The 22715-nt window shown below is 43.0% G+C and overlaps 2 protein-coding genes across 4 annotated transcripts in view; one reads left to right on the forward strand and one right to left on the reverse strand.

Annotated features, from left to right (window-relative positions):
* The window catches only part of ncam2 (neural cell adhesion molecule 2), a 488348-nt gene that overhangs the window by 131443 nt on the left and 334190 nt on the right, over positions 1-22715 (forward strand). The window lies entirely within an intron of this gene.
* LOC115792508 (N-lysine methyltransferase KMT5A-A-like) lies at positions 3815-7016 on the reverse strand. Of its 3 annotated transcripts, none has more exons than XM_030747088.1 (5): positions 6603-7016; positions 4835-4982; positions 4510-4672; positions 4229-4421; positions 3815-4000 (listed from the first exon to the last, which is right to left on the reverse strand). In XM_030747088.1, exons 2-5 carry the CDS (start codon positions 4941-4943, stop codon positions 3905-3907), a joined length of 561 nt encoding a protein of 186 aa, XP_030602948.1. In that variant the 5' UTR covers positions 4944-4982; positions 6603-7016; the 3' UTR covers positions 3815-3904. The 3 variants fall into 3 exon arrangements, with proteins under 3 accessions (XP_030602948.1, XP_030602932.1, XP_030602940.1); XM_030747072.1 differs by having other exon boundaries at positions 6598-7016; XM_030747080.1 differs by lacking the exon at positions 6603-7016 and having other exon boundaries at positions 3816-4000; positions 4835-5430.

Raw genomic sequence — 22715 nt, forward strand, 5'->3', positions numbered from 1 at the left:
GACGAGGGGGCTGAACTGAGGAGGATGAGGGGACTGAGTGACTGAGGCGAGGGGGCTGAAGCTGAGAGGATGAGGGGACTGAGGTGACTGAGGACGAGGGGGCTGAAGCTGAGGAGGATGAGGGGACTGAGTGACTGAGGACGAGGGGGCTGAAGCTGAGGAGGATGAGGGGACTGAGACTAAAACTGAAGATGAAGGGACTGGAGGTGAAAACTAAACTGACCAAGGGGATCACAGAAAGAGAAACCACTGGAGGGAGCAAAGCTGAGGCAGGGAGAACTAGAGCGGCTGGAGCTACTGCTGACTGAGGGCGAGCAGGTTGAGAGCTAGGGCGGGCTGGAGCTTCTGCTGGCTGAGAGAGAAATACAGGGCTGGCTGAGACGGGAGTAACTGGGGAGGAGCTGGAGCTATAGCCGAATGAGACGGGAGTAACTGGGGAGGAGCTGGAGCTACAGCCGAAGGAGACGGGAGTAACTGGGGAGGAGCTGGAGCTACAGCCGCATGAGACGGGAGTAACTGGGGAGGAGCTGGAGCTACAGCCGCATGAGACAGGAGTAACTGGGGAGGAGCTGGAGCTACAAGCCGCATGAGACGGGAGTAACTGGGGAGGAGCTGGAGCTACAGCCGCATGAGACGGGAGTAACTGGGGAGGAGCTGGAGCTACAGCCGCATGAGACGGGAGTAACTGGGGAGGAGCTGGAGCTACAGCCGCATGAGACGGGAGTAAACTGGGGAGGAGCTGGAGCTACAGCCGCATGAGACGGGAGTAACTGGGGAGGAGCTGGAGTACAGCCGCATGAGACGGGAGTAACTGGGGAGGCGCTGAGCTACAGCCGCATGAGACGGGAGTAACTGGGGAGGAGCTGGAGCTACAGCCGAATGAGACTGGGAGTAACTGGGGAGAGCTGGAGCTACAGCCGCATGAGACGGGAGTAACTGGGGAGAGCTGGAGCTACAGCCGCATGAGACGGGAGTAACTGGGGAGGAGCTGGAGCTACAGCCGCATGAGACGGGAGTAACTGGGGAGGAGCTGGAGCTACAGCCGCATGAGACGGGAGTAACTGGGGAGGAGCTGGAGCTACAGCCGCATGAGACGGGAGTAACTGGGGAGGAGCTGGAGCTACAGCCGAATGAGACGAGAGTAACTGGGGAGGAGCTGGAGCTACAGCCGAATGAGACGGGAGTAACTGGGGAGGAGCTGCTGCAGGCGGCGTGGGTGGCTGAGGCTGAGGTGCTGAGGTGGGAAGAGCTAGCACCGGGGAAGCTGAGCCCAGGACAGCTACAGAGGCTGGCAGAACCTGGGGCTCCTGGAGATGAGCTGGCGTCACAGCTGACTGGGGAGAATGAGAACGAGCTGGCAGCGTGGGAGCAGACTGAGGGAGGGCTGGCTGCGTGGGAGCAGACTGAGGGAGAGCTGCTGGAGCTGCTGCTGACTGAAGTGGCTGAGGGGTGACTGTTACAAGCGGCGTTGGTGACTGAGGCGCTGGTGCTCCCACCCGCGGAACAGAAGCGGGTGCAAGAGCATGAGGCACAGAGGATGGAGCGTCAGGGTTGAGTCCAGGTGTGAAACACACAGTCTTTTCTTTAGCCGGTTTATTGGAAACAGTCACCTTGGGAGACACGGAGGGGAAAGTGAGGGCTGCGGAATGAAGTATTTGTTCCGCATAACACTGGGTTAGCCGGGGCAAGGAATCCATAAGCCAGGTGTGTTCTGTCAACATGTCATGTATCCTGTGGGCGATGGTATTCCCCAGCTCCTCACTGGGTAGCCGGAACCACAGGATACAGAGCTTGGATGCCTTGTTGCAAATGTCTGATCTGGCTGTCAAGGACGGTGGAGCAGTGTGGTTAATCATGTCTGACGAGCCGGGGAAAGGAGGGACAGATTCAGTGGTGGAGTCGGAAGTGGTTGAAAACTGCAGAGAGTCCATTGTCATTTTATCCCTGGCTGCTGGCTCCGTTCGGCTTTTATGGCGCCGGGAATTCCGCTTACGTGCCGGCGTAGCGGGTCGTGAAGGAGGTGTGCTGGGGCATGACGAGGCCGGTGGAGGCGAATCTGATGCCAGGGAGAACCCGCCCAGCTTAATCCCTAAAGGCTGGGGCAGAGGTGGGGCAGTGGTATCGAGCGGTTGCTGCAGTGCGGCTGATGAACAGGGCTGTGGCGGCGGAGGTGGAGAGAGCGGCAAGCTCTGACGCGGAGACCCTTTAACCCAGCTGGAGTCTCCCCAAGCGCGGTGAGAGCGGCGGAGCTGTCCCTCGTACTCGGGAGCCAGCCACGGCTTCCTCCTCACCACTTCCTGCAGGTGAGCTTGCACAGCTAGCTGCCGTTCACACAGGTCTGAGTCCGCGGGGTCTTTGAAATGTTCGCGTCGTTCTGTCATGGCGTGTGTGTGGCAGGCAGGATCGGACCCCAGGATGCAGACTCATAAAACAGGACTTAGAGGATTTATTGGGAAAACATAACAGGAACCAGAACACAGCTAGGCAGGGGCTGGACAGATGCCAAAACTAAACTAAAGTAACTACAGAGAAGGAACATACACAACGAGGGAACACTGAAGACGACGCGACAAGAAACAGATGAACACTGAGGGCTTAAATACACAGCAGGTAATCAGGGCAAGAGGAAACAGCAGGGAGCAACAGGTGAAGCAAATGAAACTAATAACAGGGGTTAGCAAAACTAGACACAAAGCACAGGGAACACAAGACTGTCAAAATAATACAGGAAGTGACTAACCAAGGTGCACGCAGACTACATACGGGGAACTGGCACACAGACACGGGGCAGAGACGCAGACTAGTCACAACACTAGGAATAACTCAACATGAAAACACAGGAGGTCAGGGACAAGACATCAGGACAAAACAGACAAGACCATGGAGCAGGGGAGACAGAGACAAAGGGAACAAGATCAAAACACACTGGGAATTAAACACTCAGGGAAAATAAACTAAAAAACACAAAACGCTGGGCAGACGGCCCAGGACCATGACAATTTCTGCCAAAGCATTCTGAAACAAGTCATAGAAATTATGATATTGTGAAACTGCTACCCAAACTGATTGTTAAAGGGTATTTTATTTATGCACCGGACCCAAATGAGACATCTATTTGTGTTTAACTGGAACTAGAAATGTGTACCAACCTGTTGAAAGGATGAAGTGGATGGCCCGCTCATTTGTGGCTCTCCTGAAGGCTGAGTCGGGATCTCTACACTTGGTGTCTGCAGCAAAACACACAAATACAATGTTAAATTCATTCTGTAATAAACTAATGATCATCCTGGTTTAATGAGGGTCGAGGCTTATCATACTAGACCCTATAGAAAGACTTAACACTGTAGTATATCTCCCCCTAAACAATATGAGGACATTGTGACACACATACACACCACCGTTTATTCAGACTATATGATGGCATCAAATTAAACACACTAAAGTCTTTGAAAGTTAGGACAATATGAGGACATCGTGACTCACACACACTACCGTTTATTCAGACTATATGAGGACATGACGACTAAAAACATGTTGAATCTGTTTTCCCCTCTTCTAACGTCTTCTGTTGTTGTCAAAGAAAGTTCTGAACCCCACCCTAATGTAAATGGATCAACTTCCTAAAGAATTAATTCATGTAAACCTTGCAGCAGAAGATCAAATGGACAACAACGTGTGTAAAACTACAGAAGATATTAAATTGAATGATAGTTTAAGGTTTATTTAAAGATTAAAGGGGTCATTAGTCCCCAGAGTTCATGAAACCAAAGTATTTCTGCCAAAGCATTCTGAAACAAGTCATAGAAATTATGATACTGTGAAACTGTTACCCAAACTGATTGTTAAAGGGTATTTTATTTATGCACCGGACCCAAATGAGACATCTATTTGTGTTTAACTGGAACTAGAAATGTGTACCAACCTGTTGAAAGGATGAAATGGATGACCCGCTCATTTGTGGCTCTCCTGAAGGCTGAGTCGGGATCTCTACACTTGGTGTCTGCAGCAAAACACACAAATACACTGTTAAATCCATTCTGTAACAAACTAATGATCATCCTAGCTTAATGAGGGTCGAGGCTTTTAATAGTAGACCTTTTAGAAATTTTTAAGAACGAGGTGTATCTGCACTGTACAATAATTTTACTAGGATTAGTACAGTATGAATCTTCTTATCTGATATTTAGCAGGCTGTGAACGTACACTGTTTAATCAAAGGTTAACTTACCAAAGCTCGCCATGACCACAGAGCGTCTCCATAGTTATATGTTATTTCACTCTCTGCTTGGATGTTTTCAAAAGCAAACAAGCAAAGATGAGGTTTACCGTGGACAATCAGCTTTTTCATTTTGCAGTTTGGGGATATATGGGCATCATTAACCAACCGGCCAAAAGAGTCATCTTCATGGGAGGCATCAATGCTGAATTTGAACATGGAGAGATATCTCTGTGTTGTTCACTAAAACCTTAATGCTGGAGAGAACATGATTTTTATGGACCATTACTTACCACCATACATCACTGTTCCACTTAAAATCAAACAAGAATGCATTTTGCTTCTCAGTGTACTTCTTGTGTCTCTTGTCCCGTTCATATTTTGAGATCAACTCCCCACGGTACTCAGCAACAAAGGATCCCTTTTCAATTGGTGTAGAAGCAAATACACCACGCCCTGATAAAACAAAATTCAGTTGTCATGTAATAAATCCAAATCACTAATTTCCAAATCATATACAGAAGAAACCAACATGGAACTTTTAAAACAGTGAGAAAATGATCTCTTCTATCTATGTAATGTTCAAGCAGTAAACGTGGGGAATTAACTTTAACATACCTTTATAGTCACTGACCCATTGAACCTTCAGACAAGGCTTGTCACTTCCAGATAAAATAAACTGAATAGCCTCAGCTTCAGGACTAACTCTGGCTCTTCTTTTTGACATGCTATTCCTGTGATCATTTGGTCCTTAACCTGCAAACATCTATTAGGTGAAACAAGAAGTCAGCAGAGAAAATGCAAAAAAATTATTAATGCTTGCTTTGACTCAAATAGAATTTACAAAATAGTCATTTCTTGCAGTAACTTACAATTTATCTGATATTCTTGTCTGATAATTTGGCCAACAAACTGGCCAACCTCTGTGCAACTATGATTAATTAAACAACCTTGCATAATCTTAACCAACCAATGTAGCAGCAAAGCATCTTCAAGGATAAATACTGCAATTCAATCATTACAAAACTGTTTATTGCTTTCCCTACCATGTTAAGAACTGCACGAATACTCAATATGTGTTAAATATGAAAACAATTACATTACCATTCAAACATCAGAAAATATATTGTGAGCTGAAATAAAATTTGTCAGAGGAAAAATAACTTCAACAGCTGTTTCTGTTAGGAAAAAAAAAAAAAAAATCAAAAAAAATCGCATGGAAAAAAATTCCATGCATCTCTGCATTTGCCTTAATCCTCTGGGGTCCCGGGTATATTTGGCCGTTATTGATTACTTTTGTTTTTACCGTTATAGTTGAAACTGTTTAATTTGCCTTGGATGGTCTAATTTTTTTCAGTACCAACTCATGTATGTGACTGTGTATTTCATTTTAACATACTGTATTAACACATTAGGCTTTAAAAAAAAAAAAAAAAAAAAACAAAAAAACATAAAATCAGAGTAGAAAAAAGATTTTTTTCTGACTGTAAAAACCATAAACATGCTTAGCGAATTATTTTTACAACTTAAAATGCAAATATAAGTTGTAAATTTTCAAAACTTATATAAAAATATGGTAAATAATACAGTTTTATACAACTATTCACATTAAAATGCAGGAAAGGCCTCAGACTATTTGCAGAGCAATCAGGACTCACATTAAGATGCAACACAAATTATTTATGCCACCTCAAAAAACAGTTTCTGTCCTCCACAAGACTGAGGGGCCCATCACAGACAAAACTTGCCATCAATATTGTCTCTTTCACTACTTTGTCACGTGTTCCTGAGCAGCCAAATGCAATCTAATGCATCATGTTACCATATAATTTTCTGATTGATTGATATGGTGCATTTTTCCACCATTAGGAAAGTCGTTGTCAGGATTTAGTTTGTTTTGTTTTATTAGGAAGCATTTCCTGTTAATTAAACTCCCGTTTTTGCCATTTCTTCCTGCAAAAAACACGCATCGAACGGGAGGACAATATACAGGAAAAAGTACGGTGTAAATTATTAGGCATAACTCTAGTTTTACTTGACCTACCAACACAAATTAAAAGCTGGTACGTAGTTTGAAGTCTGCACTTTCGATTTATGTTGAAATGGAGACTCAGTGCAGCAGAGTCCCGATGCTACATCCCCTCGATGCCATTTTGACGCACCGGTGCCTCCGTGGACCCCAGAGGGTTAATTTGAGCCAATTAGCTAATTTAGTAACTCACTGAGCGTTGTTAACATGTCAACAGTTATATATGGCAACAACTTAAACTCTGTCTACAGTTTACGGCAGAGAAAAAGTGATATATTATCATTTATCATCAACTCCTTCAATTTCTTAGAGTAATTTGGGGTATTTAAAATCCTTTTAAACTCACACTCACCTTACCTCATCAAGCACGCCACACCGATGAACATCAAAGGTCCTGTGTGAGCCAAGATAATAATCTCCGGAGCGAAGAAAGTCCCGGATGTTCAGCTCACCATAACGCTCCGATATTCGTACCAAAACCTTTGTATTTCCCCCATAAACAGCACGATCCTTTTGGAGACTTTATAAAATAATTCTACACTGACAAATCCTACATGTAATGTTATCACAAGTTTGCTATTGAACTTCTTTGTGCTGAAAATTGCTACCCATCCACTTAGCCTTTGGCTGAGTGTATTGACCAATCAAAGGCAGTGTTACTGAATTTAGGACCAATCAGAATGTCGGAGGTTTCAGAATGATCGCACAGTTCATCTCAAACGCAGTACAATGTGGAACACTGAAAGATGTATCCCTCCGTATAATTGTAGTTAGCAATATATACACACACACACACACACACACACACACATATATATATATATATATATATATATATATATATATGGGGCGGTCTATTTTGCCCTCCAAGCTCAGGTCCTCTACCAGGGGCCTGGGAGCTTGAGGGTCCGATTAGTACGGGGAATACTGTTACCTTCATCTTACACATCCTTTCCAGCTCCTCTCTGAGGTATTTGTCAGGCTTACTGTATAATTATATTTACATCTATAATATATATCTCCAACCTTCCTTTTCTCTCCCAAATTCTTGAAAGCGTTGTTGTAAAGCATCTAACTGATCATCTGCAAAGGAACGGTTTATTTGAAGAGCTTCAGTCAGGTTTCAGAATTCATCACAGTACAGAAACCACTTTAGTGAAGGTAACAAATGATCTTCTTACAGCCTCTGACAGTGGACTACCATACCATACCACTTTATTTATAGAGCACTTTTAAAAACAACAGGGCTGACCAAAGTGCTTTACAAAAACATCACACACAAAAGACCAAAAACAGGTCAGAAGGCAATGAGATATAGAAATGAAACAAATGTGAAAGAGATTAAATAAATAAATTAATTAAGAACTATAACAGTGTCTTAAGATTTAAGTCAGAGTCTCACACTGGGTCAAAGGCCAAGGAATAAAAATGTGTTTTTAAATGAGATTTAAAAACAGCAAGTGAAGGAGCCTGTCTGACATACAGCGGTAAACCATTCCATAATTTTGGAGCCGCAACTGCAAAGGCTCGATCACCCCTGAGTTTTCGTTGCGACTTCGGAACAAGTAAAAGCATCTGGTCTGCTGACCTTAGGGAGCGAGATGGAACATATGGGTGCAGCAGTTCAGATAGATAAAATGGGGCACAACCATTAACAGACTTAAAAACAAATAAAAGAATTTTAAAATGGATTCGTAAATGAACTGGAAGCCAGTGGAGAGAAGCTAAAATTGGGGTGATGTGCTCTCGCTTGCTCATACCAGATAAAAATCGTGCAGCAGCATTTTGCACCAGCTGTAGACGAGCAATGGAGGCCTGGCTAATTCCAGTCAGAAGTGCATTACAGTAATCAAGACAAGATGTTATAAAAGCATGTATTACTGTTTCGAGATTGTGTTTTGAAAGAAGAGGCTTGATTTTTGACAGTCTTCTCAGGTGAAAGAAGCAGGATTTCACCACTGCATTCACCTGAGCATCAAGCTTTAAAGTCGGGTCCATTTTTACACCTAAATTAGTGATAATGGATTTCTCATATGGGGCCAGGGAGGAAAGGTCAACACAGGGGGTACTGCTGGTGCCACTGGGTCTGAACAACATGATTTCTGTCTTTTTCTCATTCAAACTCAGAAAATTTAATGACATCCATCCTCTGATGTCTCTAAGGCATTCAAGGAGAGGCTGGACAGAGCATGAACCAGTGTGTTTCAGTGGAAAATACACTTGACAGTCGTCTGCATAACAGTGAAAAGAAATATCATGCTTCCGAAAAATAGTTCCAAGTGGCAGAAGATATAAAGAGAACAGGGGAGGTCCTAGAATGGAGCCCTGCGGAACCCCCCCAAGGGAGGGCAGCAGAGGCAGACTCGAAATCATCAATGCACACACAGAAACTTCTATCTGAGAGGTACGACTTAAACCACTGGAGCGCTGCACCTGTGATGCCCACACACTGCTCCAGCCTGGAAATGAGGATCTCATGGTCCACAGTGCCAAACGCAGCTGTTAAGTCTAATAACACAAGTACCACACAGTCACCAGAGTCGGTTGCTAAAAGAATATCGTTAAAAACCTTTAACAGAGCGGACTCAGTGCTGTGATGGGTTTTAAACCCAGACTGGAACACTTGCAGAATTGCATGTTTATCCAGGAAAGTCTTTAGTTGGGTGAAAACAATCTTTTCCAGGATTTTTGACAAAAATGGTAGCTTGGAGACGGGCCTAAAGTTTGCTAAAACAGAAGAGTCTAGGCCAGGTTTCTTCAGCAAGGGCTGCACAACAGCATGTTTAAAACTTTTTGGCACCACACTAGAGGTCAAACTGCTATTAATAATGCTGAGAATGAATGGGCCAAGGGCAGGAAAACAGGGCATTGGGGTAGATGGATCATGAGAAGGTGGTGAAATTAGGGCCCTAGTGCTTATCACCTTCTCTAAAAAGAAGTGAAGGAATCTATCACAAATTTCACCGGAAGCCTCCAGATGGACTCTCAGACTGCTGGCTTACTTGTGGTTCCTCGGATACTTAAGAGTAGAATGGCAGGCAGAGCCTTCAGCTTTCAGGCCCCTCTTCTGTGGAAACAGCTCCCAGCTTGGATTCGGGAGACAGACACCCCCTCTATTTTTAAGATAAGGCTTAAAACTTTCCTTTATGATCAAGCTTATAGTTAGGGCTGGATCAGGTGACCCTGAACCACCCCTTACTTATGCTGCTATAGGCCTAGGCTGCTGGGGGGTTCCCATAATGCACTGTTTCTTTTCATTCACCTTATTTACTTTGTTATACTCCACTCTGCAATCAATCATTAATTATTATTAATCTCTGGCTCTCCCCCAGAGCATGTCTTTTGTCTTTTCTCCTGTCTCCCTCCCCTCAGCCAAACCAGTCATGGCAGATGACTGCCCCTCCCTGAGCCTGGTTCTGCTGGAGGTTTCTTCCTGTTAAAAGGGAGTTTTTCCTTCCCACTGTCGCTAAGTGGTTGCTCATAGGGGGTTGTTTTGACTGTCGGGTTTTCTCTGTATTATTGTATGGTCTTTACCCTTAATACAAAGTGCCTTGAGGTGGCTGTTTGTTGTGATTTGGCGCTATATAAATAAAATTGAATTGAATCGAATTGAATGTTGCCGTCACTTGGTATTGCAGCATCTATGACTACCATCTTCTTCCTTTGTTTGTCCACCACTACTATGTCCAGTTGGTTAGCCATCACAAGTTTGTCTGTATCTGGAAGTCCCACAGGATCTTTGCTCTATGTGTGTGTGTGTGTGTGTGTGTATATATATATATATATATATATATATATGTATATATATATGTATATATACATATATATATATATATATAGGTGTTTGTGTGTGTGTGTGTGTGAGTGTGTGTATATATACACACATACACACATAGAGCAAAGATCCTGTGGGACTTCCAGATACAGACAAACTTGTGATGGCTAACCAACTGGACATAGTAGTGGTGGACAAACAAAGGAAGAAGATGGTAGTCATAGATGCTGCAATACCAAGTGACAGCAACATTCAATGGGAATAAGATTTCCCATTCAATGCTGCAATACCAAGTGACGGCAACATTCAATGGGAATATTATTTCCCATTCATCATATATATATATATATATATATATATATATATATATGATGAATGGGAAATCTTATTCCCATTGTTGTTATTGTAATTGAATTTCCATTTTGTTTCCGCGTCAGGTGTTGAGGAACCAGGGCATTCTGACGGTAAGTGGGCTACTGGACCTAGTAGGTTATGGCATAAGTGGACATGAGATGAGAACCGGGAACTGTTGGAATGCTACTATACACGTAATCCCAGCAAGAGGGGTTACACGAAGAGTTATGTGGGACCTATGGATTCTTCGAAACCCAACATCCACACTGACGGAGAAACAGCTTGTGGCTCAGTGTTCCAACATACGAAGGAAGCAGCTGCTATCGCAGCTAGCGATTGATGAGGTACAACACAAATGCTACGGCAAGGGGGAGCCAGGATGGCAGGTCAGGGGGGAGATTTCATCATCCCCACACTCCAAGATTGGGTACCAAGCCCCAATAGTGACAACAAGTGCACTGAATACCAGAGGAGCTGACCTGAAAGATAAGATCATGGCTAAGAAGGCGAACTGGACCCCTCAACACCGACTACCAAGACTATGTGAAGACCTACTAGAAGATGCGAATGCAGCACTACACACAATCCCTACCACTACCATCACTGAAACCAATCAGTTGATGTATAACATGGCAGCAGTAATCCTTGAGATGCTTGGCTATAAGATGAACAGCAATAAGGAGCAGTACCCTCCATGGAACCGACGACTGGAGGCTAAGATCAAGGCAGCACGGAGGGAAGTTAGCCAGCTCTCAGAGGTGCAGAAAGGTGGGATGACGAAGAGAGCAGTGCCTAAGAAGTACAATGGGCTGTCCATACCTGAGGCCTTAGAGACTGCCAAGCAAGACTCACAACCTTGGCTAACCGCCTGAAGAGATATAACAGAGAGATAGAAGCCAGGAAAATAAACCGGATGTTCTCCACTGAACTATCCAAGGTATGCTCTCAGTGGCAGGGGAACAATATGAGAATAGCACCCCCACCAAGGCTGGAGACAGAGCAATACTGGAAGAGCATATGGGAGAAGGATGCGTCACACAATACCAATGCTCAGTGGCTAGTGGATCTAAGAGCAGACTACAGCAACCTCCCTGAACAGGATCCAGTAACCATCACAGTGGCAGACATCCAACAAAGAGTCTCACACATGAAGAGCTGGACAGCACCAGGCCCTGATATGATTCACATCTACTGGCTAAAGAAGCTAACTGCACACCACGAGCGCCTGGCAGCACAAATGAACCAGCTGCTAGAGGCTAAGACACACCCAGAATGGCTGACTGAGGGCCGGACGGTCCTGATCCTCAAAGACCCCAAGAAGGGACCAGTCCCATCCAATTACCAGCCCATAACCTGCCTCAGTACAACATGGAAACTCCTGTCAGGCATCATAGCAGCTAAGATGAGTAGGCATGTGGCACAATACATGAGCGAGGCCCAGAAAGGGATAGGCAGAGAGACCAGGGGAGCAAAACACCAGCTACTAGTAGATAGAGCAGTCACTCGAGACTGTAAGACCCGAGACTGTAAGACCCAACTGACCACCCTGGATTGACTACAAGAAAGCCTATGACTCAATGCCGCACACATGGATCCTGGAATGCCTAGAACTGTATAAGATCAACAGGACCCTAAGAGGCTTCATCAAGAACTCAATGGGTATGTGAAGAACAACACTAGAGGCCAACTCCAAGCCCATTGCACAAGTCAACATCAAGTGTGGGATTTACCAAGGAGATGCCCTGTCCCCACTGCTGTTCTGCATAGGCCTGAATCCCCTCAGCCAGATCATCAACCAGACTGGCTACAGATACCCACTACGGAATGGAGACAACATCAGCCACCTCCACTACATGGATGACATCAAGCTGTATGCTGAGAGTGAACAAGATATCGATTCACTGATCCACACCACCAGGATCTACAGCAATGATATCGGAATGTCATTCGGACTGGGGAAGTGTAGTCGGATGGTAACTAAGAGAGGAAAAGTAGTCAGAACTGAGGGGATTACACTACCAGAAGACAACATTGCAGACAGTGAGGACAGCTACAAGTACCTTGGAATCCCACTGGCAAATGGGAACCATGACGAGGCCGCTAGGAAAGCTGCAACCTCCAAGTACCTGCAGAGAGTAAGGGAAGTTCTGAAGAGTCAGCTAAATGGGAAGAACAAGATCCCGACTATCAACACCTATGCCCTGCCAGTTGTCAGATACCCTGCTGGGATAATAACCTGGCCAAAGGAGGAGATGGAAGCCACTGAAGTTAAGACAAGAAAGCTTCTTACCATGCATGGAGGGTTTCACCCCAAATACAGCACCCTGAGACTGTACGCTAAGCGAAAGGAAGCTGGCCGAGGACTAGTGAGTGTCAGAACCACTGTCCTAGATGAAACAATGAAGTTCCATGAATACATCAGGAAATGGCCACAAAGAATCATGTGCTTAATGAGTACCTCAAGCAACAGAAACCCGAGAAAGAAGAGAAAGAAGAACAGGGACCATCATGGAAGGACAGGCCTCTGCACGGCATGTACCACCAGCAGATAGAAGAAGTGGCTGACATAGAGAAATCCTACCAATGGCTGGACAAGGCTGGACTGACAGACAGCACAGAGGCACTAATCATGGCAGCACAAGAGCAAGCTCTGAGTACAAAATCAATAGAGGCTGGAGTGTACCACACCAGGCAAGATCCCAGGTGCAGGCTGTGCAGAGATGCACCTGAGACAATCCAGCACATAACAGCAGGGTGCAAGATGCTAGCAGGCAGGGCATACATGGAATGCCATAACCAAGTGGCGGGCATAATATACAGGAACATCTGTGCCGAGTATGACCTGGAAGTCCCGAGGTCAAAATGGGACACGCCCCCAAGGGTGGCTGAGAACAACAGAGCTAAGATCCCGTGGGACTTCCAGATACAGACAGACAAACTTGTGATGGCTAACCAACCGGACATCGTAGTGGTGGACAAACAAAGGAAGAAGGTCGTAGTGGTAGATGTTGCAATACCAAGTGACGGGAACATCAAGAAGAAGGAAAACGAGGAGTTTGAGAAATACCAAGGGCTCAGAGAGGAGCCGGAAAGGATGTGGAAGATCAAAGTAACAGTGGTCCCCGTGATAATCGGGACACTCGGGGCGGTGACCCCCAAACTGGGAGAGTGGCTCCAGCAGATTCCTGGAACACCATCCATGATCTCTGTCCAGAAGAGCACAATACTGGGAACAGCTAAGATACTGCGCAGGACCCTCAAGCTCCCTGGCCTCTGGTAGAGGACCCAAGCTTGCAGGGCAAAAATAGACTGCCTGTAGGGGCGAGCTGGGATTTTTATTTATTTATTTTTTTTTATGAATCGGAAATCTTATTCCCATTGTTTTCATTGTAACTGAATTTTTATTTTGTTTACATATCTGTCCAGTATATCTTTAATTTGCTTTACTTATAAACTTGTGCTGTCTTCTCCCTTTTTTATACATACTGTACATAGAGTTTTTACTTTTCCTCTTGTTTAATTATGGTTTCCTGTGTGCACTCCATTTATTAGACCAGCTTTGCTGCTGTCCAATGTGATTTTCTCCCATGTGGGACTAATAACAGCTATTCTATTTCATTCTATTCTATTATACATACATTCTGTATACTACACACAATACTGTACAGTACTTGATACATTTTTATCAGTCCTCCATCAATTAATTGTAATCATTATTGTTCTCTAAGAAAAAGAAAGGCTCTTACCAGGAGTATCAATTGAGAATCTCTTGACTCTGAATTTAAGAATATGTATTGGTGTAATGCTTAACCCTCTGGGGTCCACGGACGCACCGGTGCGTCCAAACGACATAGCCGATTTGAGATGATGTAGCACCGGGACGCTGCTGCGCTGAGTCTCCATTTCAACATGAATCAAAAGTGCAGACTTCAAACTACGTGCCAGTTTTTAAATTGTGTTGATAGGCCAAGTAAAACCAGAGTTATGCCAATATTTCTACTGAAAAATGCCTGAGGCCTTTCCTGCAATTTAATTTGAATACTTGTATAAATAGTTGTATAATTATTTACTATATTTATACAAAAGTTTTGAAAATTTACAACTTATATTTACATTTTAAGTTGTAAAAATAATTCATTAAGCATGTTTGTGATTTTTACAGTAAAAAATCTAACTTTTTTGTACTCGGATTTTATGTTTTTATGTGATTTTAAGCCCACTGTGTTAATACAGTATGTCAAAATGAAAACATAACTGTACAGTCACACACATGAGGTGGTGCTGAAAAAAATGATACCAAACCAGGCAAGGTAAACAGTTTCTAAGGTCAACTATAAAGCTAAAAACAAAAGTAGTCAAAAACGGCCAACTATACCCCGGACCCCAGAGGGTTAAACCTGCTACCAATCTTGAAGTGTGTGTGTTACTTTTTCTGAACAATGTGACATATGGGGACAAGTGTGTGAAAAGTGTGTTAAGTTCCCAAACTGGCCACTAGGTCGTAAAATCAAAGATGAGCAAAAACGATAAACACACTCACACACAAAATTTCCGACAATTGTGACATTTTAGGACATTTGAGATTTTTGGTTTAGGGGCATGTTTGGAGCCTCTAGAACACGCTAGTATGCTCAGAAAAATGAGGACGCGAAAAATGTCCTCATTTTTCCAAGTGTCCTGATATTGAAGGTGTGTTATCATAAAAATGTCCTGACATGTCACGAAAACAAGTACACACACACACACACACACACACACACACACACACACACACACACACACACACTGCACATCACCAATGCTTCTGACAGGCCAGTAAAAACATAATGAAATATTCAGTAAGTCTCACTGTGGTTTGGGTTCTACCTGTCTCAGCTGTTCTTGTTTCTTTGTGCGAGTTTGTTTGTATGCGAGAGGAATAGATGATGTCTGTTTGCATGTTGGCATCGACCTCGTTCAGACTTTTTCTCCACACGGATAAATTCGGCGTACATATGTGTGTATGTAATGCACAAGCGTTGGATTGTGCATCTGTGTCTGTATATATTTGCAGTATCTCTCAATTCTTGCTTCCACGGTTGCGCGTAATTGGGTCGGAGCCAGCCAAACCTTTTGTCTGAGTGTTGCCTTGTGCTTACATCAACTATGTTGTTCTTGTAAATAACGTAGCCAAGTAGGCAAACTTGGAGCCAGACTTTTGAGCCTCTCTGTTTTCAGCCCCCAAAGCATCCATCGAGCACATTTTTTCTTCACTTTTTAAATCAAAAGGCTGTTATGGATGTTTCTCACCAACTATGAAAGAATTAGTTTAATTGCAAGCTTTGGCTCAGTATTACTTAGATTGCTTCATTAAATTTTATTTGTTTATTTAAAAGGGACACTGATCATTTATTAACAGAAAAAAAAAGAAAAATTGAATTAACCCAACAGGCCATTTTTCATCATTTGTTTGTGGCCAGTTCTTAAATTGGCAACCTGCAGAATCAAACAGCAGTGAGCTCCATCCATGAGCGATGCTGACAAATCGGTTTCTTTACAGTTTGGGAATAAATTGGTTTTCAAATATTTTCACCAAGAATATCACAGATGGCTTGATTATCTGATATAGATGACTGCAGTTTTTTTGTATTTTAGTCATCTTCTTCTTTCAGCTGCTCCCTTTAGAGGTCGCCACAACGGATTATCTGCCTCTCACCCTATCCTTAATATCCTCCTTTCTCATACCAGCTCTCTGCATGTCCTTCACTACATCCATGAATCTTCTCTGTGGTCTTCCTCTTTTCCTTCTGCCTGGCAGCTCCATATTCAACATCCTTTGTCCAGTATATCCACTATCCCTCATCTGCACATGTCCAAACAATCTCAGCCTTGCCGATTTAACTTTGTTTCCAAATTGCTCAACCTGAGCCGTCACTCTGTTGTACTCATTTCTAATCTTCTCCATTCTGGTCACTCCCAATGAAAATCTTAAAGTTTTCAACTCAGCCTCCACTGCTCTCTCTCCTAGACATCTCCATACTTCCACAGGTATGTCATCTGGACCAACCGCCTTTCCACTCTTCATCTTCCTAATAGCTGCCCTCACTTCCTTTTTAATAATCCTCTGGTCTTCCTGATTCATTAATTTTTCTCCATCCATCCTCCTCTCTCTCATTTTCTTTATTCCTCAGCTCCTCAAAATGCTCCTTCCATCTTCTCATCATACTCTCTTCACTTGTTAGCACATTTCCATCTCGATCCTTAATCACCCTAACCCGCTGCACATCATTTCCAGCCCAATCTCTCTGCCCAGCCAATCAATACAAGGGATTGTTGTATTTTAACTGCATGAAACTACATGAAATACACTCAGCTTTTCACATATAAGAGAAGACACGCTGTACGCTTGTGTACTTATTTTGGTGTCCATGTCATCTTGGCAACATCGATGTTGGAAAATATAGTTACAAAAGTCTTCCTGTAGTTTAGAGTACAAGATTGTCCTTTTTATTCCAATTTGAACTTTTGGCAGCGTTGAGGTGTTATCTGGTTGTCCTCATTGCTGTTGGAAAATTACACCTCTCTTACCCTCGACTGCCTTTGTAGAAGGTCTTTTGCACAGTAATATCCACATGATTACTCCCTTGCAGTTCTGTTTCCTCCCACTTGACTTTAAAACTTCCTTTCTCTATCTGACTCAGTCAGCTGCCACTGGAGACTGTGTCTGGTGATTAACAGACCATATCACCATTGTAGCATCTCTATGCAAATAAGGGAGCTACTTCACTGGTGTTGAGAAGAGGGAACACAGAAGGGCACTTGCTAAATGGTTGCCATAATAATCCTTATTAGAGCAAAATGGACAATTTTTTTATATGAAAGTAATGACATCAGCATAGTGAAACTCAAAACTTAAGCCAGTAATGATCTTTAACTAACTTATGTAACTTACAAGAAAGACAAAGAAAGAACGAGAGGCAGCAAGTCCAACCAAACTTCACACTTGGCTCACATTAGTTTGAAACTTTGGTCTCTGGAGTCAAAGGGCTACACAATGTTATTGCAGGCAGTACCATTCCCATCAGAATACATTATCTCCATCTGTAGTGATTTATATTTGCTGGCTCAATTCTGGGAGCAATAGCAAGACCCCCCATATATAAAAGAGGAGGCACCAGCGACAGTAAACATGGCATTGATCAAGTCAGACACAGGAAGAAAGGGACGACCTGGGGTGGAGCTGGGATGCAAAGGGGCTTGCAAAGACAGCAATGACAGTAGGCGTGCTAAAGTAGCACTCTATATGGGATTTGACAGTTGGATGCATAAAAGGGTAGCACATAGGCTGTCAGTTGTGGGGTGATTTGAAATCAGCTATCAAAGGAAAATTTGCAGTTCTGTCACTTGCTGCTTAACTTGTCTTATGGTTGTTAAATCTGCAATGAGTGTGAATGTGTGTGCAGACATCCCGTGTCTGGTTGTTTCTTTGCTGGGTCGAGTAACTTCCTCAGGAGGTCACTCACCAGAAATTACTTTGCATCAAAATCACATTTCTGTGGAATCTATGCAAAAGTCTGAAAAGTGCATAAAAACCTCATCAGACCAGCAGCAAAACCGATTTTTCTTTTACCTTGTAACTTCTAAGCCGCTTGGTTGCCGATCCATTTGCATTTAATCTGCAAATGTCTTAGAAGACAACAAGAGCCGAGGACTAGTGATGCAATAAATTTGAATCTGACTTCTCAAAAACATAATTGAATCTTTTCCTCAGACATTTGAAGCAGTCTGTTTACGATCTTACTGCTATAAACAGCATGGCTTGAAAAAAAAAAAATAAGATTGACGCAGCTTGACACCTATGGGAGCAGAAGAGATTTCTCACTCCGTCAAACACAAATCTTGACATTCTTTTTTTCACTGCGCATGTAAACATCTTTATTAAATATATTCCAAACCTAGCTAAGGGGCAATAGTTATGCAACTGGATATGTGTAAAAGTCACACGTAGAATCTAAACATAGACCATGCTAGCATATAGTCATAGCTTTTGTTGCCTGTACGTCTTTAAAAGGATCAACTTCCCTTAGAAGCTGATTGAGAAAGCATGTACTGTTTAAAAAGAAGCCATATGTGGCAGCCTCCCATCTCCTGCTGTACTTTGAAAGTCTGTTCTCATTCACCACGACATATCAGCCGGCACAGCACCGTGGAAAAAAACATTCAAAGTATATACCTTCCACAGTCCTTAGCAGTAGGTAAATAGCAGAGAGCAACTTTTATTGATGAGTGTACTTTTCTGGGGAGTAAATATGCAATACCTCAAATAATACACTGTTTGTATTGGAGGTCTAGTGATTTGTGTTATTCTTCTTTGATGGACTTTGTAAAAAGCTTTTCAAGTGTGTCTCTAAGAGAGATTGATGGCCAAACACTTAAAAAGTAAGTGGCTGAGTTTTCAAAATTCCTTTTTTGAGGTAGATTATCGATGGCAGGTGGAAAAGTTATAAACAGCTATACAGCTGCTGTATGTACAGCTTGGAACGTGTGAGTAAAAGAAATTAAGACAATCATTTTGGGAAAAAATTGCTTATCCAGTTTATATTTATAGTTACTCCAGCTGAGAGTTATATATTGGCTGGTTAATTATATCTCTTGGCTGGCCTGGGAATGCCTCTGTGTGTTCCCACAGATGAGCTGAAGGGGGTGGCTGGGGAGGGGGTGGTCTGGGCTTCTCTGTTTAGGCTGCTGCCCCCACAACCCAGCTGTGGATAAGCAGAAGAAAATGGATGGATGGATTATAGTTACTTTAATAACCAGTAATAACTGGGATAATTGTTAATTCTCAATTGCCTGTAGGTGTTAATGTGCACGTGATTGGTTATTTGCCTCTATGTGTTAGGCCTGCGACAGACTGCTAACCTGTCCAGGGTGTGCTCTTCCTTTTTCCTTTTGCCCCGTGACAGCTGGGTTAGGCTCAGATCCTTGATCCTGGACTAACAAACAAATCCACATTGATGGATTGAGGGATTTATAGTTACATTTTTACCACTTTAAGATCCATATTCAAAATATAAAAGAAACATTTAAACTAAACATCTAAAACAAAATATGATTTTTATACTTGTTGTAAACAACAAAAGAATCTCAAGTCTGTCTCTTAAAATTACTTACTGATGATAAAATATTATATCTTTTAATGCTGAAACTCCAGGAAAAAAATAAAACATCCAAATCCAAAACATAAAGGAACAAATCCAGGAATTCCAAATCCCAGAGAACGCTAGGAATCCAAATCAGGACACGCAGGAAAAACAGAGTTAAGAGACACTCGGCTATGAGGACAATGCGACAAAGGAAGACTGAGTAATGAGGGGAGTGGAACCAGGTGGCGAAGACAACAGGAGACGTGGGGCAAAGAGAGAACAAACACAAAGAGAACAACTGCTACCAAAATAGAAAAGGAAATAAGACACAACTAAACGGGGAAACTTGACAGGAGACACCGAAACACAAAACCAGAGAGAAGAGGCTGGAACAGAATGGGACACAAAAGGGAACTAAATACATACAACCGGAAAGCTACAGTAACTCAAACAGGTGACTCCAGTAATGAGACTAGAAAATAAACCATAAGGACCTACACAAAACACAAGTGAATGACAACAACTCTGTTAATAGTAAAATAAATACTGACCACCATTACAAAAGAAACCAGGAAACAAAACTCAAAAATAAGTGATTCTCAAAAACAAAAGGAATCATAAATTCACAAGAAACTCACAACCTTCTGTCCAAGACCCAGGGACCATGAATTTACACTGAGCCTTGTTACAGACCCGCAGTTACAGCCTGACTGATGTGACCATATTAAGGATATTGACTTTCACTGACATCATAAAGAGCCAAGAATAGAAAAAAACTGAAGCTGAGCATTTAGATTCAGCCCTTTGAAGTCCGAGCTTTAGGCTCAGAGGGAATATGTGTGCATACCCTGACTTCATTATTTGAAACTTTTACCATTATTAATATGAGGTTCCACCACTATATACTGCTCGAAATACATAAATTAACAACAAATAAATAAATAAAGGAACACTTGTTAATCAGAGTACAGCATCAAGTCAATTAAATGTCTGGGATATTGATCTGGTCCATCAAGTAGCGGAGCTACTTAATCAATTTCAGCTGCTTTGGTGTTAATGAAATTAACAACAGGTGTACTAGAAGGGCAACAATGAGACAACCCCCAAAACAGGAATGTTGTCACAGGTGGAGGCCACCGATGTTTTTTTTCCCCTCCTCATCTTTTTTGACTGTTTTTTCATTAGTTTTGCATCCGGCTAGGGTCAGTGTCACTAATTCTATCATGAGGCCATACCTGAACCCTACAGATGTGTCACAGGTAGTCCAGCTCCTCCAGGATGACGCATCAATACGTGCTATTGCCAGAAGGCTTGCTGTTTCTGCAAGCACAGTCTCCCAGCAGACTGATATCTGCTCCTTTGTGCAAAGAGGAACAGGATGAACAGAGCCCGATAAAATTACCTCCAGCAGACCACTGGTGTGAATGGCTCTGACCGAACAATCAGACTTCATGAGGGTGGCCTGAGGGCCCGATGTCCACTAATGGGCTCTGTGCTCACTGCCTGGGACCATGGAGAACGATTGGCATTTTCCACAGAATACTAGAATTGGCAGGTGAACCACTGGTGCCTTGTGCTTTTCTCGGGTTCACCCTGAGCACATGTGACAGATGTGAAAAGGTCTGGAGGAGCCGTGGAGAACATTATGCTTCCTGTAACATCGTTCAGCATGACCGGTTTGATGGTGGGTCAGTGATGGGGAGGGACACACAGAACTCTATAGGCTAGGTAAAACTAAGGAAAAGCACAATTTGTCCCCTGTCAAGTTGTAACACTGAAGCTTTAACTTTTCCTTTATTTTCTTCCAAATTCCACTGCCAGGCATTTAGCTCTGAACTTGGACTTAATGAGAGGCTTAAGCTGTATGAAAGAAGCAAGGGTTTTAATCTCACACTGGTGAAAATTATGAAAGGTCTTATAACTTATATGGTTTGCTTTGGTTCGGGGATTACGTGGGCCTCCATAAACCAAGAAAACATTTGAATCCATTTCAAAACTCAGTTCATATTTAAAAAAAGAAGAAGAAGAAAAACACATTTTTTATAAATGGAGCTGATTTTCTTAATTCCTTAAAAGTTGCCATTTTTGAATACAGCGTGCATTATCACTTTTACCTTGTGCTCACCTGGAGCATAGTACTGGATAGCACAGTGCCAGGGTGGAGGAGCGACATATCCATGGAATGGGATTACACTTATCTGCTATTTAAAAAAGTACCTATAATCATCTCTGCAACAGCAAAAAAATAGCTCAGTAATCATGTAAGTGGTTGACAAAAATAATTATGGCTGGATTAGAGATTGTTAGATCATAGATGGGGATTCTGGCATTACATGAAATGAGAGTGTAGACTGGATTATCCAGAATGCCCTATAGTGTTCAATTAACATCAACAGAAATGTTGCACAGGTGCAAACAATGGCTAGTGGTAGGCCTCCCATTCTGGCCTAATATTTCATTATATCCATCTAATTGATTGTGCAAATTGAACTAATTTGTTATTGTTATGTTATGCACATCAAACACTGTTCATTTCTGAACTATACAGTTGCTTTTAACCAGTCTTGGTTTCACATATAACAGATGGATTGCTTGCCTATATCTGCAGTGCATTCAGCATCCATTAGTAGTTATGATGCCGTGTCCGAGACCCCCTCCTCAAAGACAGAGTGATGGCCGAACACGGTCCCTCCATCCCAAACACATGTCGACTAGTGTTCATTAGTCCCACCATTCGGAGAGGTTCATAAATCACAGCCATCTGGAACGCTTGCTCTCACTGCTGCAAAGCAGTACACTCGGCGCACCCCACACCTCCCCATCCTGTGTGCCGCTGGCAAACAGCCAATCAGATAGCAGATCCCAGAGTTCCGCGTCATGGCTGGTCCAGCCTGGAAGCAGCACAGCAGACATCCTTTATTAAAACTTTCTTTCTGTTAGAAACAGACACTCCCCATAATGCCTCACTATGTCTAATGGAAAAGCTGATTTAGAAGAAAGAGTATAACACTCGAATGCAAGTGCTGAATCTTCAACAAATGTAAGCTAATGTAATTTGCAGAAGCTAATAACGTTTTCCTCCAGAACGCAACATAGAATTGGGGTTAAACTCTTCTTTTCAACCACATTGGTGGACACAGATTTGAATATAAACTATTCTTTTTTTTTTCCCAATTAGACTTCATGAGGGTGCCGCTCAGGCCCTCAGGCCACCCTCAA

This window comes from Archocentrus centrarchus, chromosome 2 (assembly GCF_007364275.1).
Source record: "Archocentrus centrarchus isolate MPI-CPG fArcCen1 chromosome 2, fArcCen1, whole genome shotgun sequence".
Taxonomy (NCBI): domain Eukaryota; kingdom Metazoa; phylum Chordata; class Actinopteri; order Cichliformes; family Cichlidae; genus Archocentrus; species Archocentrus centrarchus.

Excerpts from the sequence above, each read along its gene's own strand:
- LOC115792508 (XM_030747088.1), bottom strand. The coding sequence starts at position 4,943 with ATGTCAAAAAGAAGAGCCAGAGTTAGTCCTGAAGCTGAGGCTATTCAG. Across the intron at positions 4,673-4,834 it reads ATGGGTCAGTGACTATAAAG|GGCGTGGTGTATTTGCTTCT; the intron begins GTATGTTAAAGT and ends TTGTTTTATCAG. Across the intron at positions 4,001-4,228 it reads TGTGGTCATGGCGAGCTTTG|ACACCAAGTGTAGAGATCCC; the intron begins GTAAGTTAACCT and ends GTTTTGCTGCAG.